Source organism: Ursus arctos, unplaced genomic scaffold, assembly GCF_023065955.2.
Source record: "Ursus arctos isolate Adak ecotype North America unplaced genomic scaffold, UrsArc2.0 scaffold_14, whole genome shotgun sequence".
NCBI lineage: Eukaryota > Metazoa > Chordata > Mammalia > Carnivora > Ursidae > Ursus > Ursus arctos.
In genome coordinates this window covers 9,065,522-9,084,037 of record NW_026622808.1, presented here as the reverse complement: position 1 = coordinate 9,084,037, position 18,516 = coordinate 9,065,522, and the positions used below count along the sequence as shown (strand labels likewise).

At 49.1% G+C, this 18,516-nt stretch overlaps 1 protein-coding gene across 11 annotated transcripts in view; it reads right to left on the bottom strand.

The window, feature by feature from the left end:
• The window catches only part of MYH10 (myosin heavy chain 10), a 123,749-nt gene extending 115,852 nt beyond the window's left edge, over window positions 1-7,897 (bottom strand). For 3 of the 11 annotated variants that reach the window (XM_044391737.3, XM_048226462.2, XM_048226464.2), the window contains exons 1-2: window positions 7,005-7,036; window positions 121-496 (exon numbers count right to left, since the gene is read on the bottom strand). In XM_044391737.3, the coding sequence (XP_044247672.2) occupies window positions 121-465 (345 nt within the window). In that variant the 5' untranslated portion in view covers window positions 466-496; window positions 7,005-7,036. Of the gene's footprint in view, window positions 1-120; window positions 497-666; window positions 1,129-7,004; window positions 7,369-7,699 lie in introns of those variants that run through there. The other 8 variants (XM_044391734.3, XM_057311324.1, XM_057311325.1 and 5 more) reach the window with 8 other exon arrangements.
• Between the last annotated feature and the right edge of the window lie 10,619 nt (window positions 7,898-18,516).

Sequence of the window (18,516 nt, the reverse complement as noted above, 5' to 3'; positions counted from 1 at the left end):
TATCTTTAACACAAACGGTAATGTTAAATAGAGAAGGTGGGTATTGCCCGGTCCCACTTGACTCTGACGGTATGTGTAATTTACATTAATTCTCACGAGTATTCAGCAGGAAGTACTCACATAGATCAGTCCTGAATAGTAGCGGTCCTTCAGGTTATGTAAGACAGAAGCTTCGTTCAAGCATGTCAATTCTGCCATATCCTCCACCTTGGAAAACTTAGGCGGGTTCATCTTCTGAATATCGTCTTTGTTGACCATCGCCTTCTTTCCGTTCTCTGCCAACTCCACCATAACCTCATCTCCCCGCTCTTCTTTGATACTGGCTGCCTCAAAGCCATGGCGCTCGGATGGAATCCACACTAGCTTTTTAGCCGTCCAATCGGCCTGGGTGGCAGGGTTGTAGATGACCGCCCTGTCCACAAAGAGGTACCTCTCTGGGTCTTCGAGTCCAGTTCTCTGGGCCATTGTAAACAGGAGGATCCAAGAGCAATTGCCTCTAGGAGAGGAGGAGGTGGAAGAGGAGGAGGACAGGGTTAGATGTTTAAAAACATACAATGATGTACAGATTTTTACCCTCATCAGGAACTTAAGACGAGACCTCTGGTAAACAGAAAGCATGACCTTTAGTCCAGGAGCCGGGGCAGTGCTCTTCACGGCCATACTAACCGAGCGTCCAGGGTAAATTTCAGGGGTGACCACAAATTATGCCCCTGGCTGTCTGAAGACCACTCAAGACATGCCCGCAGTTACTGGTGCTGAAAATCAAGCAGGGGGGAGAGGCAGGGTTCCAGGTGAGACTTTTTTTTCCCTCTTCATCCCCTCTTGCACCCTCACCACAAATTAAACAGAGAGCGAAGAAGGCAAAGGGGATTGAGGGCAAAGAAAACAAAGATTCATAATAAAAGGTCCGGGAGGTGGAACGGGAATCAGCATGGCCCCAAGGATGTAGCCATGAAATGCATGGCCAGAGCCAGGAGAGTAAAGCCTCAGGTCTACCCGGGCCTCCCGGTCTGCCTTCAGACCAGAGACTCAAAGTTCGTCCGGACAAACACCCCCGACTCGGTCCCCAGGAGCTTCTCTGTGGCCCGTGCAGTCTTAATGCAATCAGACGATGCCACGGACAAGCGTGACTTGGCTTTCCGGGACAGCTACGCAAGCATGCAACGGGAGCTCTCGAGGCCTCCCCCCACCCCTGCAGCTGCTCCCGCTCCCCAGCTCCTCCTCAGTGCACCATCATTCGTCAAGCCTCACTCTCTCTCGCCACAGAACAGACTCCAGTGTGCCCACATGTGCCCCTGCAGGCCGGGGGGGCTGGAAGCAAACACAGTGTTCCAGATACGGTCTGACCCGGGCAGAAGGAAGAGAGCCACTAACCTAGGCCACGCTGAGAAAAGCACTGTTTCTGGGATGTTCCCAATTAACGTATCTTAAGACCTACTTCATTTACTCGTCACCCATTTGCCAGTGGCTCATAGTGAACCATCGGCTACGGCCCCATACACGCTACTCTCAGCTACGTCTCATCCTATACTTGTGCAAATGACTTTCTGGATCAAATGACAGGATTTTACAGTCACCACTCACCTTTCCCATGTGACTCATCACTCCTGCCTGACAATACCTTTTTGGAATCCGATACCATCATTAAACACTTTTGTTATCACCCCAAATTCCAGGTTATTACAAATCTCAGAAGCATGGTCTCCATGACCTCACCCAGGGCAACGCAAGAAGCCAACTCTACCACATCCTCCCAGCTTTGCCTCTCTCCCAGAATGATGGGGATTCTTCGTAGGCAAAAGACAGAAGGCTCCGAGGCTCACCAAAGAACAGCTCAGGGGTGCCTGGCTGGCTCGGTCAAAAGGGCCTGTGACTCTTGATCTCAGGGTCATGAGTTCGAGCCCCCCGTCAGGTGTAGAGATTACTTAAAAATAAAATCTTTTAAAAAAAATAATCTGAAGTTGTTACGAGGCTCTTAGCCTCGAGCCCACAGACAAATGTCAAGCTCCGTGAAGTCACTGAAATGGCATAAAAATGTAACTTCAGAAATTGTTATAATGTAACGCATTATAAACATGCATGCCCTAGGGCATGGTTCTCAAACTTTGGTGTGTGCATGGACACCACGTAGGACGCTTATAAAAGCACTTATAGAAGCCCCATCCCCAGAGTTTCCAATTCAGTAGGGTCTGGGGCAAAGCCTGGTAATCTGCATTCCTAATAAGTTCCCAGATGCAGCTGAGGCTGCTGGTCCTGGGACCACACTTTGAGAACCATTACTCTGCCGTCTCTGGTTGCCATGGTGACCCAATGTCATTAACAGGTATGCTGGGATAGGGAAAAAAAAGGCTGAAAACCAATGTTCTAGACTAATTCCTAACCTGATTTAAAGGATATGTTAATGTTTTTAAAATGGACTTGAATAAAACAAAAATCACAAAACAAAACGAACCCCCCCCCCCAAAATCAAAGAGGTAACATTAAGCCTTCTACAAATAAAATGGCTAACACGTTTTCGAACTAAACTTGTATTTGCCTTCTTGGACATTCAAGTGGTGGGGGGGAGGCGATTCAGAAAATATTCCCGGGGCACAGGTACATTCTGGAGAATGGTTTCCAAAGCCCATCATTACCTCTAGAGACTAGCTTTCGTAAGACTATTAACACACTTTCTGTCTTTCCAGCTTACACTTCGCAAACTGCTCAGAGGAAGGGAGGCGTGGCTCTGAGGTGAGAATCGTCCTAGATAAATCTGGACACGGACAACAGGACACACATTCTGCCTTTATGAGTGACAGCCCTTTAAAAGAGAAAATATCCTACCATATATAACAACATGTGGTAACAAGTTACTCTTGTCATTAACAGGTAGGAACTGTGTATCTCACACGACACCTCGGAAGAGGTCTTGCTGCCAGCTGGTGTGCGTGCACACATTTCTTTAATTTTACATTGGGCATGTAATTATACGCTTAAATTCAGTGGATGGCTATAAATTAGAGTAGCTCAACAGGTCATTTCTGCATCAGGCCTTTAAAAAAAAAAGTAAATGATATATTTAAAAATTAGTTCACCAAATTGGCACATTTAAAATTTATCAGTATTTTTTCTAGGTGAGGAAATTCTTGTGATTTAAGGGAAAGAAACCAATGGGTCACAAAAACGTAATTGCAAAATGCTCCTGACTTTGGGGGGGGGGGGAGCAGGAATTACATATGCACGTGTGTTTGGGTTTTTTTTAAAGGAACAGATAAAAGAAGTAAATAAATAAATATAAAAAAAGGAACAGATATCCATTGGGTCTTCACTGGGTAGTGAGGTTACAAATTAGTTTTACTTTTTACTTTTCCAGAGCTTTCTACGACTAATCAGACACTGAGAGGACAGTTTCCTGCCCCTGGCTAGCTGGTGAGCACCTAGCCGGGCTCCGGGTCCACATGGGGGGGATCTCCACCTCCTGACCAAACCTCGCATTCGTGGTCCCCACCCCCACAGTGAGCCTCAACTTCTCCACAACCAAACACCTAGCACTCCTTCCAATCCTGACCCAAATGCCACCCTCTGAGAAGTTCTTTTCAGGTCAATCTGGCAACTTAATCCTCCCCCTCTGAACATTTTTAACTGCTCTTCTGGGATTCTTCTTGCCCTCCCCTGCACAGTACCAGAGGGCTTAACAGGTCGTGGGGATTCCAACTGCTGTTTGGTTTGACAGAGGTCGGGAGGCCAGTGGAGGTTTTGTTCGCTTTAACTCTTCACGTGTGATCGCCAAATATGTTGTATTTTTTCCATTACCATTGTACACGTGGTCCCCGATCTTGATAATGCTGGTATTTAACAGTGAACCACTCCCAAATGCCTTGCTTTATGGCATGGGGGAATACCACAATTTTAAAAATAGCAAATACTGTTCTGTATCATTAATTATGGGCAGGCACTATTCTAAGCAGTTTACCTTTATCAGCTCAAGTCCTCACAATAGCCCTGTGAGGTACGTACTATTAATATCTCTATTGTACAGATGAGGAACCCAAGGTAGAGAGAAAGCCAATAACCAGCCCAAGGTCACGGAGCTCACCAGTAGCAGAGCTGGGGCTAACCCCAGAGTTCCTGCAGGAATGCATGCAACAATGGCAGGGGGGGGGGGTTTGAAGGGCGTGGAGCACACCCCACGCTGCCTCTCCACTAAATAAAAATCCTATGGATGATGGTTTCAAGAATGTAGGCTCAGCATTGAACACACAGCACAATCTGGCAAGGGCTTTACCTTTCATAGAAAAAACACCTCTATATCGGAAGAAAGGGAATCAAGAGCAAGCTCTTTGCCACAGACAGATCAAGATAATCTGAAGGTTTTTGGTGTCATTTGAAATGAGTGCCTAATTATAGCTAAGTCATTTATCTGTATATGAAGGAGCCCCCCCCCACAGGGCCAGAGCCCCACCCCCTTCATTGGTTTTAGACACACACACCCCTGGGGCTCTGTTCCCTCCCCCCCCCCCCCATAGCCATTTTTTACTTCAAGCGAAATGTCACCAGGCAAACTTCTCGGCTCCCTCCCAGCAACTTCTATGGTACAGAGACAGGAAAACAACTCAATTTTTCGAATATCTTGTGTATAACAAGCCAAACAAAAACGATGGATAAATTGTCCTTGACGGCACCTCCCTCTATGACAGATCCACGACAAATGAATTGTCCCACTTGGTTTAACACCACCACTGCGGTCACTTGATGACAGGGATGTGCAAACCTATTAATTTACCAAAATTCATCTCAGCCAAACGAGCACAAACACACACCAAACGCAAAAAGGCGCTACCCCTCTGTATGGCCTGCACCATCTCTCAGTGAACATCTTCAGGCTGCGTTAAAATTTTTCGAAAATGTGGCCATAAGGCCAGGAATTTCCATCCCTGCTACAGGATGAGAAAGTGCATAGCCCGCCGAGGCACTGGGTCCTCCCCCGCGCAACGTGCCCTTCAGAATTTCGCTCATCTGCTCTCCCATCCCGTTTGTCTTCATTGTGATGATTTCCCTAAGGAGCCCAAATAAAAAGCCACCCTCTGGGGTCACATCCCTTCGCTGCCAAAGCTCGCGCTATACATCCCACGATTACACCATATGCTGTCTCCAGATAAGGACGGGGAAGAGCCGAATTCAAGACGCCCAAGTCGAGAGACGCATCAAATAAAATGGCCACTTTTTCAGAATCCGAGACAGGCAGGGCATACTTCAACGTCAAAAGCATGGGACCACAAGAATACTTGGTCAGGGCAGACCGAGGAAAGAAATAAAACAATAAATAGATTAAAGTTTTCCAGACTGAGAGACTATGCAGAATGATGAAGCCTGACTCAAAAGAATCCTCACTTGTAGCGTTAAAAAAACCAAAATCTCGGCAAAGCCCAAGTATTACATTTAGTATATTATATTATTCAGCGAAAACAGCAGCCTTTGTTTCGTTGGCAGGCTGGATTTACCCCGCCTGCTCTCCCCTACCCCACCCCACCCCACCCCCTTGCATCCACCGCAGTGGGCTCGCAGGGAGCCGCAGAGGCCCGAAGACACAGATAACGGTCACAGGCAGAGGCCACGCCACCCCAGCCTCCCCGGCGGAGCCCAGACCCGCCGAGTCGCCGGCCTCCCTCCCCAGGCCCCGGCTCCCAGGCCGGCCAGGCTGGGGGCCTCCCGGGTCTCTGGGCCGCACCCGCCCACCGCGGGCCCACAAAGCGCCCGCCAACGCCACGACTCCGCCGCTCCCACTTCGCCCCGACCCCATTCCAGTGCCATTTCACGGGATCAGGGTGTGACCCCAGCTGCAGAAGGCCAGCAAGGGAGTCCGCGGCGAGCCGTGCCCGGATCGCTTACACAATAAAGGGATCCCGAGGCGAGGGCTGACCCTCCCCCCGGCCGCCCTGCCGCAGCGCGCCCCCGCCACATTTCCCGCCTCGCCCCCCACCCCGCCCGGGCCTCGCCGGGCGTCCGGCCCCGGCCCCCAGCGGCCCCCGCCCGCCCTCCCGCGCCCAGCTCCTCCGGAGCCCACCCTCCGCGCGCCGGCGGCCAGCTCAGACCCTAGCCCGCCGCGCGCTGCCCCGGCTGTGCGGAGGAGCCCCTGTCCTCGGGTACCCCCCACCCCACGGGGCCGGGAGCGCCGCCCGCCTTGCGAGCCCTGCGAAGCCCCGACCGCACCCGGGCTGCCCCGCCGGCCTAACCCGCCCGGGAATCCACCCAGGGGCCGGCCCTTCCCGTCCGGCGCCCCCAACCCACACCCGGGTCGCGCTTCCCAGCCCGCCCCAGGGCTCCCTCCTCTCCCGGGAGCCCCAAGACCCCCACAGGGCACTAGGCCTTCCCACCCCCACCCCCGCCCCACGGAACCCACACACCGAGGATCAGGTCCCTGCATCCCCACCTCCCGATCTCCATCCCCAGCCCCCCAGGGGTCTTCCCCCAGCACACCCAGGCCCCGATCCCTGCAGGGGTCTCAAGCTCCAGGACCCCATTCCCCGCCCTTCCAGAGGTCTCTCCACCCACTGGGGTCGGTTACCTACCTCCCTTCCCTCCCCAGGGTCGGTCCCCGCAGGAACCTACGGCCCCGCAGTACAAGCCCTCCACCCAGAGCCCCCTCGGGCGTCCCCGTGCTCCCGCTTCGGCTCCGCTCCTGCCCTCCAGAGTCCTCCCAACCCCAGCCCGGGACCCTTCCCTCCCCCACCGTCGTCCCCCCGCCAGCGTCCGCCGCGCTCGAACCCGGGCAGCCGCACCTCTCACCTTCAGCCGAAGATGGTGGCGCCGGCGCACGTCCCCACCCGCGACCACAGATCCGGCCCCTCAGTCCCAAACCCACCGCTGCCTCCGCTGGGCTCCTTTAGCACTGCTGCTCGGGGCTGCCCCACCCACTCCCACCCTCATTGGGCCAGATCCACGCCCGTCACCGCCGCCCCCAGACCCACTGGTCCGTTTGCGCGCCCATCTCCAAGGGAAGACGTTAGCAACCCGAACGAAGCTACCTTCCAGAGGTCCGCTCCCTCCACCCACCTGGAAGGACGCTCATTGGCTCCCGCTCCCCGCCCAGGCCGCCGGAGCCCCAACCTCATAGGCCGCTCCGCACGCCCGTCATGGATTCCGGGAGGTGCGGCCGGGGCAGTGGCGGGCGATTGGCTAGCGCCCGCGGAGATGGACAGCCGAGGCCGGCCGGGCGCCTGCGAGCCCGCGGGGCAGCGGCTGCGGACTCCGTGGGGGCCTGTGCCGTCCGGCCGCTGGGGCAGGTGTGCGGCGGCGGGAGCCCCGAGCTGCGCCCGGACGCGCCTCTACCGGCGTCGGGCCGCTGCGGCAGCCCATTCGGGCGCCTCGCCGCCCCCCCTCCCTGCCGCAGCCGGCGTGTCCCGCAGCGGCACCGGCTGCCACCGCCGAGTCGCGGGCCCCCCGGCGCAGCCCGCAGGGGCGGGGCCGGAGCGCGGTCCAGAGGCCTTACGTCACCCCCGGAGCTGCGGGGGGCGGGGGCCGCGGCTCTGCGGCTCACCTGCAGTGGGGGAGGGGGCGGGGCTCTCCGCGGCTCTGCCCATGCGCAAGGGCTCTGCGGGGGCCCCAGGCGCGCTCCCAGGCCGCCGGGCTGACCCTGTCGCGGTCGGCGGAGCGCCGGGCGCCGACCCCCCTTCCTCCGCTGCTGCAGTTTTGGTGTTTGCGAGGGGAGGGGCCTCCTTACCCAGGCTCCTGGCTGCGCTGAGATTCCAGAACGAGAGGCGAGCCTGCCTGGGAGAGAAGATTTGGGGAAAGGACTTCGTTCACTTCATTCGTTCCTTCTTTCATTCATTCGTTCATCAGGCGGAGCTCCCTACGTGGGAGGGGCTTGTGAGGTTTTGCAGAGCTGTCGTAGCCCCTGGGGCCTATGAGCTCCTTGAAGGCCTTAGAAAATGTTTGAGAACTGGGGGCGGGGTTGGAGGGGAGGTTCCAAAATAAGGAAAGGAAACTGGAAAAATTGAAGTTAATAAATATTTAATGAAATATCTGCAGATCTAGTCAACTGCAGCAGGACTCGTACATGATTACATATAAATATAATAAAGGTTAAGTCACAAGATCAAAATGAATTATTCTCACAAAAACTGCACATCATCAGAAACGCTTTCAAAAATTTTTACAGTAAAATGCGATTTTTAATGTGGGAAATGGGTGCGCTTTAATGAGTGTGATATAAGTGGGTTAAGCCTCGGAAATTTCAGTCTGGTAAAAAGTGAATAAAGCAAAAAAAAAAAAAAAAAAAGGCAGGAAATGATAAGGAAGGGCTGGTGGAATCCAGAGAAGGCTCCAAGAGGCAGCTGAGTGCAGAGTTCTTCCTGGGGAAGTCGGAATCAGGTCCTGTGTCTGTGTCCTTTGTCCTAGTAGAGTGCATCTGGTCTCCCACCCCCACCAGCCGGCTGCCCCTTGTCCAGGTGTCTTGTGACTTGGCTCCATGAAGAGGTCTGCTCTTAATGCAGTCTGCACATAGAGTACAAGTGAAATGTACAAAATACGGAAGCGATATTCCTCTTCTGAATTCCTCTTCTGATATTCCTCTTCTGAATTCCTCTTCTGATATTCCTCTTCTGAATCTTTAAGTGTGTTCAGAGAGGGCCAAAGACTCCATCTGTAATCCATCTCAGCTTTGTCAGCCACTGGGCATTTCACCATGCGGTGTTCCATGCCTACAGCAGCCATCCACACAGAGACAGCCCTGTTAGCCACCAACTCTGTGGTTTCTCACAATTTGAAAACAGACTCAGTGGATCATCAGAAGGAGAGGGCGGGAAGCTCATCAGAATTAATCATCACAAAGATGTTAGTCTTAATGAGAAATCAGTCATAAAGAGAATGTCCCCAAATGTATGTCTTGTCCCTGTGACTCTCCCAACACTTGGGCCCAATGTTTTTAAAAGCTTGCTGGAAATCTCTACCTGGATGAAAGGGAAATTGCAAAGCAATAAAGCCTCGTATCTCTTTTCTTCCCATTTTCACTTCATCCCACCGCCCAAACTCACCCTCTCCCCAGCTTCCTTTGTCTGTTAATGAAGCCAGCCTTGAAACCCCTGATTCCTTCCTCTCCAATGGCTCCAATATCCTGTCCCTCTCTACCTCCCTCATCCAGGCTCCTCTGAGTCGAGTCTCACCCCATGGAGCTCTATCCTAGAATCTGCTGCCGTTTGGATGAGGATTTTGAACCAAGGAGACCTGGCTTTGAATCCGTCTCTGCCATTACTAGGTGTTTAAACTTTGATCAATTCCTTAATGTCATCTTTAGAAAGGGGATATGAATGGATACTTCAAAGACTCATTCAGTGGATATGTAACAGGATATGTAACAGGATGTACTTGGGGGGGAAGACGCATTATGAAATATAATAGATTGAAATTGTTTCTTAGTCTACAAGTTCATTATGAGTGAAAGAGATCTTTCCACTCTTTCTCCATAGTAATTTTTGCTGACAGTCTAGGCTGCTTTGCCCCCAAAAGAGAAAGTTCACAGACCATTGTTTTGCACAGTCTAGGTCATAAGTCCAAACTCATTCCCTCACGGTGGTTACAGCCCACGAACCTGTTTTGTTCTAAACTGTTTTGTTCCATCTGCACAAGGCTGATATGAAGCATTTTTTTTTTTTAATTTGAATGAATTCCAACATTTACAAATCAAGAGCTATCCAACTCCATTAGCCAGTAGGGAAATGCAAACCAAAGTCATAATGAGATACCATTTCCTACCCCCCCCCAATGACTAGAATCAAAAAGACAGACAACAACAAATATTGGTGAGGACACAGAGACACAGGAATCCTCAGTCATTTCTGGGAGGAATATAAAATGGTGCAGCGACTCTGAGAAATCATTTGCCACTTCCTTAAAAAGTTAAATACGGGGCGCCTGGGTGGCTCAACTGGTTAAGTGCCAGACTCTTGATTTAGGCTCAGATCTTGAGCTCAGGGTCGTGAGTTCAAGCCCTGAGTTGGGCTCTGCACTGGGCATGGAGCCTACTTAGAAAAAAAAGGAGCACAACAACATGGGTGAAACTTGAAGACACTACCCTCAGACACAGAGACCACATTTTGTATGATCCCATTTATATGAAATATCTGTAAAGGGCAAAACAGAAAGTAGAACAGTAGTTGCCTGGGTGAGGGCCAGGGTGGGGAGAGGAGGGACAGCACAGGGATTAGCAGAAAATAGACATGAGGGATCCTACCGGGATGATGAAAATGTTCTAAAATTGATTCACCATGATGATTGCCCAACTTGGTAAACTTACTAAAAAAAAAATCACTGCATTTTATACTGTGAATGACATGATTTGCAAAGTACACCTTATTAAAGTGCTTTTTTAAAAATAGGGAAAAAAAGAGCTATCGCATGAAAATCCAGATTTCTGGCTTCCCTTGAAAAATTGGAAGATCTGGAAATTTGACCACAGTTTGGTGGTGCCTGGGCTGCCACTCCTTCTTAGACCAAGCATGTGCCCCAGAGTCCCTCAGCTACCACTAACCCCCATGGTCTGTCAGAGCCGAACTGCTTCATTCAGTGCCGTTCTTTGCCTGGTCTTTTTAGGCATTTATTTGAGGTTTTCAGTCCTTGTTATGCCTGTTGAGGAATTTCAAGCCAGATCACCCGAGAGAGATAGAAGGGTGGTATTTTTGAGTTGAAGAACTGTTTCCCTGGGGTTCTAGCTGGCTCAGTCGGGGGAGCACTGGATTCTTGATCTCAGGGTCCTGATTTCGAGCCCCATGCTGGGCGTGGAGCCTACATAAATAAATAAATAAATAAATAAATAAATAAATAAATAAATAAATAAATAAAAAGAACTGTTTCCCTCACGGTAGTGAAGGTGTCAGAGGTTTAGTGTAGAGTGCCCATGAGAAGTACAGAGAGGAGTCCCCTTTCAACATGATTCCTGGGCATGGGAGTACCTTGGGGGCACAAACTATTAAAGTGACCACCTCACAGCCCTCCTGGGGCAATAATGTCTGACCTGAAAGATCAATGCTCACCTATGGACATCTTCAATCAGCAGAAGTAATGGGAGAAACAGAGACTCCGATGAGCTGAAAAAGAAAAAATCTTCTAGACTTTTCTTGGGCTCCTTAAACTCTGGAGTTCTGGGGTGGTGGGGGGGAACAAACGAGCCTGAAATTTCCTAATGTAAGACTTCTTACCAACCATGAAGGATAAGGTTAAGTCAGATTTAATGTGATTTAGAAAAATGAAAGCGCGAGAGTCCCTACATCCTAATGTCTTAGAGCAAGTCATACCTGTGGCAAATACTTTTTTTTTTTTTTTTGAAATGCCGATGGAGTGTCTTGTGTGTCTAGGGATGGTGCCAGATGTCAAGGAAATACTTATGTCAACATAAGCATGGTCCCTAACCCTAAGGAGCATACAGTCTAGCAGGAAATATAAGCAAATAGGCAGATAATTCTAATTATAGATAACTATATAATTACAGAGCAGGGGTTCCTAATCCGGGGTCCATGGAAACCTAAAGAATTTTAGTTCTATAAAACCTTTGAATCATATGCAAAATTTATTGTGTGTTTTTCTTTTTTCTCCCCCCCCCCCCCCCACCGGTTAGAAGATCTACAGGTCTTTGCAGATTCCCAGAGAGGCCTCTGATCCAAAAATGTTGAGGGAATGCAATATAGTATGGTAAGTACTATACCATGGGAAACACAGCAAGATCCAGGGACCCCTAAGAGGGACAATTAACTCAGAATGGTGGCAGGGGTGGGGATGGAGAAAGTTCCAGAAAGTCTCCTTAGAGAAATTTTTTATTTTGAAAATATAATCTGAATAAGGCGTTCACCAGACAAAGACAGGAGCAAAATTCTCTCAGAGAAAACAGCAGGGAACCACGGGGGAGTTTTAATTTGAAGAGTAACAAGACCCATGACCGGGTTTGTGTTTTGGAAGGATCACTCTGGTTACAACGTGGATGATGGATTGAAGCAGGGTACAAGGTCACAGCAGCAAAGAGTCCAGCTCAGGGATGCTGGTGAGCTGGTCCCAGCAGGCTGGAAGGATGGTGATTACTGGTGCAAGGATTAAGCAAGGTATTTTAAATGCCCAGCTGATGCATGAAGATATGACAGTGCCCCGCATGGTGCATAAGCATATCTTCAGTGCCTAGCACAATGCTTGACATGTCATAAATAGATTCCCTTCCTCGTCATCTCCTGGCCTCCTGAACTAAAGACACACCTTCCCTGAATCCTGCACACACATTTTTATAGAAGGACCAATCTAAAACTCCTTACACATTTTTGCCTCCGACCCTGTACCCTCCTTCAAGACCAGTGCCGTCCCATAGATGTGAAGGTTAGCCACCAATGCGTACCCCATCAGTCAGTTTAAACATTCTAGGAGCTATATTCTAAAACTACATGAAATAACTGAAATTAATGAATTTTTTTTTAAGTAGGCTCCACACCCAACATGGGGCTTGAACTCACAACCCTGAAATCAAGAGTCACACGCTCTACCCATTGAGCCAGCCAGGTGCCCCTGGAATTAATTTTAATAATGTATTAGCCCAATATGGAGAGAATATGACATTTCCACATGTAATCAATTAAAAATCATTAATAGGATGTTACAACATTGTTTTCCTTGTGCTAAGTGTTCAAAATCCAATGTGTGTTTTAGACCCACAGCACATTTTATTTCGGACCTGCCACACTTTAAATGCTCAAGAGTTGGGGTGCCTGGGTGGCTCCATTGGTTAAGCATCTGACTTCGGCTCAGGTCATGATCTTGGGGTCCTGCGATAGAGCCCCACATGGGGCTCCACGTTCAGCAGGATGTCTGCTTGTCCCTTTCCCTCTCCCTCTCCCCCTCATGCTCTGTCTTTTGCTCAAATAAATATTTTTAAATAATGCTCAAGAGTTCCATGTGACTGGTGGTTACCAGAGAAGACAGAGCACAGAGCTAGATGGTAAACTCCTTGCAGGCAAGCCCAGTGTGTTCAACTGGTATCCCCAGGAACTAGCTCAGTGCTTGATACATAGTCAATGCCCAGTAACTGCCTGTTGGATAGAAAGATGGAAGGATGGGTAGATGAACGGATGGATGGATGAGGAGATCCCTTCCAGCTTTCCAGATGTCATTTCAGCTGAGTCGGAAAAGGTGAGCAAGATCTCAGCAGTTAAGGATGGTGGGCTCCCAGAGCCAGGATGCAAGGGACCAAAGCAGAGGCAAGCAAACGTTATATGGGGAAACAGTGGGAAGTAACAGCATTTGACTCAAGTATGTGCAGCACGTACTTTTTACCAGAACAGAAGGTGGAAAGTGATCTTGGAGCTTGCTGAAAGCTGACACCCGACTCTACACATCTGGAGATTCCCAGGCTTCCAGAGTCATTTCCAATCAGTAAACATTTAAGGAACAAATGAATAGAGCATGAGATGGAGAAGTAGCAGAAAAGGATAACAGGAGAAAGGAAAATGCTAGCTAAGTGATTAAGAACTGCTAGAGCTCCTGTCGGCAAGAAACAAACCATAGGAAAGCCTATTCAAGAATCTAGGTTGTCATCATCGTGATGGAAAGAGGAATGGGTCCTTGGAGGCAAACCACCGGAGAAGCCGGAAGTCTGGTCACTGGTTCGAGGTGAAAACAAGGTTGTTGGTCTCAGAGTGTCTGCTGGTCCCTGGTAGATGGGGCCTGGAGGGAACGTGGAGTCATGTGTTGGTGTAGAAGGTCCAAGCTTGATTCGAGCGTGACTCTTGCCATACGCCACGGCATTATTGCCACCCGGTCCTTGAGGAGCCAGGTCGGCATCCGTCCTGCTCACCAGGTGTAGAGAAAATCAAGAAATTGCCCTGAATTTGATGAAGATGGATATGGTCCTTCAGGCAAAAAAAAGTGTGTGGGCATCTCATTGGAGATTGTTGGAAAATCCAAATCAGTCTATTTTTGAAAGATATTTTTTTTTATCCAAGGCGTGTTTTGTTTAAAATATCCTGTCCGGGGTGCCTGTGTGGCATGGTCAGTTAAGCGTCCGATTCTTGGTTTCAGCTCAGGTTGTAACCTCAGGGTCGTGAGATGGAGCCCAGCGTGGAGCTCCGCGCTCGCAGGGGAGTCTGCTGGAGATTCTCTCTCTCCCTCTGCCCCTTCCACTTGTGCTTTCTCTCTCTCATTAAAATAATAAATAAATCTTTTTTAAAAATTTAAAAAATGAAATAAGGGCGCCTGGGTAGCTCAGTCGGTTTAGCGTCTGCCGTCGGCTCAGGTCATGATCCTAGGGTCCTGGGATCGAGTCCTGCATCAGCCTCCCTGCTCAGCGGGGCTCCTGCTTCTCCCGCTGCCTGCTGCGCCCCCTGCTTGTGCTCTCTCTCTCTCTGACAAATAAATAAATAAAATCTTGAAAAAAAAAATAGGGGCACCTGGGTGGGTCAGTCATTAAGCGTCTGCCTTTGGCTCAGGGCGTGATCCTGGCGTTCTGGGATTGAGCCCTGCATCAGGCTCCTCCGCTGGGAGCCTGCTTCTTCCTCTCCCACTCCCCCTGCCTATCTTCCCCCTCTCGCTGCCTGTCTCTCTGTTAAATAAATAAATAAAATCTTAAAATAAATACATAAATAAATAAAAAATAAATAAAATATCCTGGCTGATACAGGGCAAATCCTGAATCTCTCTGAGCGTTCATTTACTTGTATGCAAAACAAGGATAACAACACCCTCTTCCTAGGGTTGCAGGAGGATTAAGCACAACATGGTAGCACTTGTGAAGCTCTCAGCGCAAATTACCAGACAGTGGTAGTACTCCTTATTATTACAATTACATTCGTCAACAGTATCAGATCCCTTTCGAAAGGACTTAGACACAGCCTTTCACTGGGAGTTTACAGTGTTCTTCCATGATTCTCTGTAGACCTATGTTAAAACAGACCCACGATGGGGCCGCCTGCGTGGCTCAGCTGGTTACGTTTCCGATGACTCTTAATTTCAGCTCAGGGCATGATCTCAGGGTTGTGAGATTGAGCCCCACGTTGGGCTCTGCTCTTAGCAGGGAGTCTACTTAAGATTTTCTCTCTCCCTCTGCCCCTCCCCCCCCACCCTGCGCTCGCTCTCGCGCTCTCTCTCTCTCTCTCTCTCTCTCTCGGAAAAAAAAAAGATACATGATGAATATATAACCAGCAGGAAAAAAAACTATCTAAATCTATTAAAGTTCTTACAAAAGGTAAATAAAGAATATAAGATAGAAAAACATGCCAACTGGAAGTAATACACACGCACAGACCACACCCACAGCTGCTGCATAAAGGCCCGCTCGGATAGACCCGCAAATACCTGTACACACTTAGCAGCGTTTGCTCTGCTATTTAAGCAAGAGAAATGTGAAGGGGGGAAGGGTAACCCCAATATTCACCTTGACGATGCATGGGGTCTTCCACAGCGGGTAGAATGACACAGTGGGAGACTGTCTGGACTCAGCAATCAATTGATTTGGCTTTACCACTGGCAACTACGTGACCTTGGCCAAGTGACCCGACCTCTCAAGCCCTCAGTTTTTCATCTGTAAAATGGTGAGGATGATAGCACAAAACCCACAGGATTGTTCGGAGGGTTAAATCAGACAATGTTTGCAAAGTCTTGGCTAAGCATTGACTACTAGAAAGTCCTCTCAATTCGGGGCGCCTGGGTGGCTCAGTTGGTGAAGTGTCTGCCTTCAGCTCAGGTCACGATCTCGGGGTCCTGGGATCCAGCCCTGCGTCTGGCTCCCTGCTCAGCGGGGAGTCTGCCTCTCCCTCTGCCTGCGGCTCCTTCCTGCTCTGTTCTCTCTTTCTCTCAAATAAATAAATAATCTTTAAATAAAAGAAAAGAATCTAGCTATTCTTCAGTACTCAAACTGGGATCTGATCAAGCCTCTGGACCCAACCATCAATTTACAGAAAATACAGGGGACAGAGGAACAGGTTAAACCACGCCAGAGGAATGCAGTCAGCAAAAGCCAGACTGTGGGAAATGCCACAGGACAACCCAGCTGGGTTTTCTTCAACAAATAAACTGCAAGGAAAAAAAATACTCAACAACAAAAGAATGAGGCTTTGCTCCAGATTAAAAGAGCTTTAAAAGGCATATCAACCAATCAAAACATGTAAACCTTTTCTGGATCCTGATTCAAGCAATCAAACAAACTCTAACATATGTATGTGTGTGTATACACACACACACATATAAAATTTATGTATATATATAATATAAAATTTATGAAACAAGTGGAAATTTTACTGTTGACTGAATATAGGATGATTATGAATTATTATTAATTTTTTTACGTGTGGTGGTGGTATTACGGTCATGTAAAAATAAAGAGTCCTTTTCTTTTAGAGATGTACATGGAAATATTTACAGATGAAAGAAGATGGTGTCTGGGATTTCCTTTAAAATGGCAAAGGTGGGGAGACACCTGGCTGGCTCAGTTGGAAGAGCTCAGGACTCTAGATCTCGGGAATGTAAGTTCGAGCCCCACGTTGAGTGCAGAGATTACATAAAAACAAAAAATAAAAAAATCTAAAAAAAGAAAGCGGCGGGGCGCCTGGGTGGCGCAGTCGTTAAGTGTCTGCCTTTGGCTCAGGGCGTGATCCCAGCGCTCTGGGATCAAGCCCCGCGTCAGGCTCCTCCGCTGAGAGCCTGCTTCTTCCTCTCCCACTCCCCCTGCTTGTGTTCCCTCTCTCGCTGGCTGTCTCTATCTCTGTCAAATAAATAAATAAAATCTTAAAAAAAAAAAAAAAGAAAGTGGCAAAGGGACAGAAGAGAGGGTATAGATGAGTTTTTCTATGAGTTCCTGAGTGGGGTGCTGGGCGGAGGGGTTCGTGATTACCTGTCTTAGTCCGGTCAGGCTACTATAAAAGAATTCTATACAACTGATGGTTTATAAACAACAGAAATTCATTTCTCACGGTCTGGAGGCTGGAAGTCCAAGATCAAATGCTGGCAGATTTGGGGTCTGGTGAGGGCCACTTTCTGGTTTGTGGACACTGTTTTCTGGCTGTGTCCTCACATGGTTGGAAGGGCAAGGGAGCTCTCCAGAGTCTTAACAAGGGCACCAGTCCCATTCACAAGGGCTTCATCCTCATGACCTACTCACCTCCCAAAGGACCACCTCCTAACATTACCACATTACGGGCTATGATTTCAACATAGCAGGGAGGACCTAAACATTCATTGCATTGCATTACTGGTCTCTCTACTTTTGCATATATCTGAAATCCTCCATAACAGAACATCTAAAAATCATTGTTTAAAAGATTTTTTTTTTAAGGAATCTCTACACCCAACATGGGCCTCGAACTCACAACCCTGAGATCAAGAGCTGCATGCTCCGCGGACTGAACCAGCCAGGCGCCCCCCCCCCCAAAATCACTTTTGTTGATATGATTTATACCAGGAGGGCTGGATTTTAGGGGAAAGGAAATGAGATTCTAGAGAAAATAAGAAATTCCTCAGCATACTGCTCACAACCCCACACAATGTGGTCTCAACTTACCTGTCCAAATTCTTGTCTCTTGCCCTTTCAACACAGTGGTTTCTCCCCATAACGGCCTCTCCTCGGTCTTCCCCACCTGCCTTGCTTCTTTCTGGCCATTTCCTCTCCTTTGCTGGTGCTGTTTTCCACTGGAAAGGCCCCTTCTCTACTAAGCCACCCGGCCAGGTTCTCCCCACCATGCAGGCTGAGCCAACTCACCGCCTGCCTGAAGCTTCCCTCAACACTCCGACTAACACTTCTTTGAGTTCCTGTTGTCCTTAAACCTACTTTGTTTCTTTCCTGCTCACACCTCCTCCTCTTAATTAAAATATAAGCTTCTTCAGGGCAGAGAGCATCCCACCCTGAAGGCGGGGCACAGAGCAGACCCCAAATACGTAATCAATAGCAAATAATCAGTTCAGCTTGTGACCCCAAATCCCCCTGTGTGGCTTCGGTACCCTCAACTCGTCCTTGTCCTGATGACTTAGCAAACTGGATTAATCCTAATTCTTTTTTTTTTTTTTAAGATTTTATTTATTTATTCATTCGACAGAGATAGAGACAGCCAGCGAGAGAGGGAACACAAGCAGGGGGAGTGGGAGAGGAAGAAGCAGGCTCATAGCAGAGGAGCCTGATGTGGGGCTTGATCCCACAACGCCGGGATCACGCCCTGAGCCGAAGGCAGACGCTTAACCGCTGTGCCACCCAGGCGCCCCAATCCTAATTCTTTGAACACACTCGCAGGCTTTGCCACCACCCCGATTTGGTTGCAATGCTTTCTCTTTTTTCCAGGGCCTTCCCCAGATCTGTACCTACTGGAATTCTGTCTGTTCTTGGAAGCTTGGCTCGTGTACCTCCTTCCCCAAAAGGTCCCACCTCTGCTCCCTATCCCCTCTCCAGCCCAACCAAATGTAATTCTTTTCTTCTTTTCGTTTCTAGAAGGTTTTAATTCTGCAACAGTTTTGGCAGGAGAAAATCACCACACACTTTGCGAATCTCCTGGGAGCTGTGGAAACTCCTCACCTTGAAGGCACAGGTGC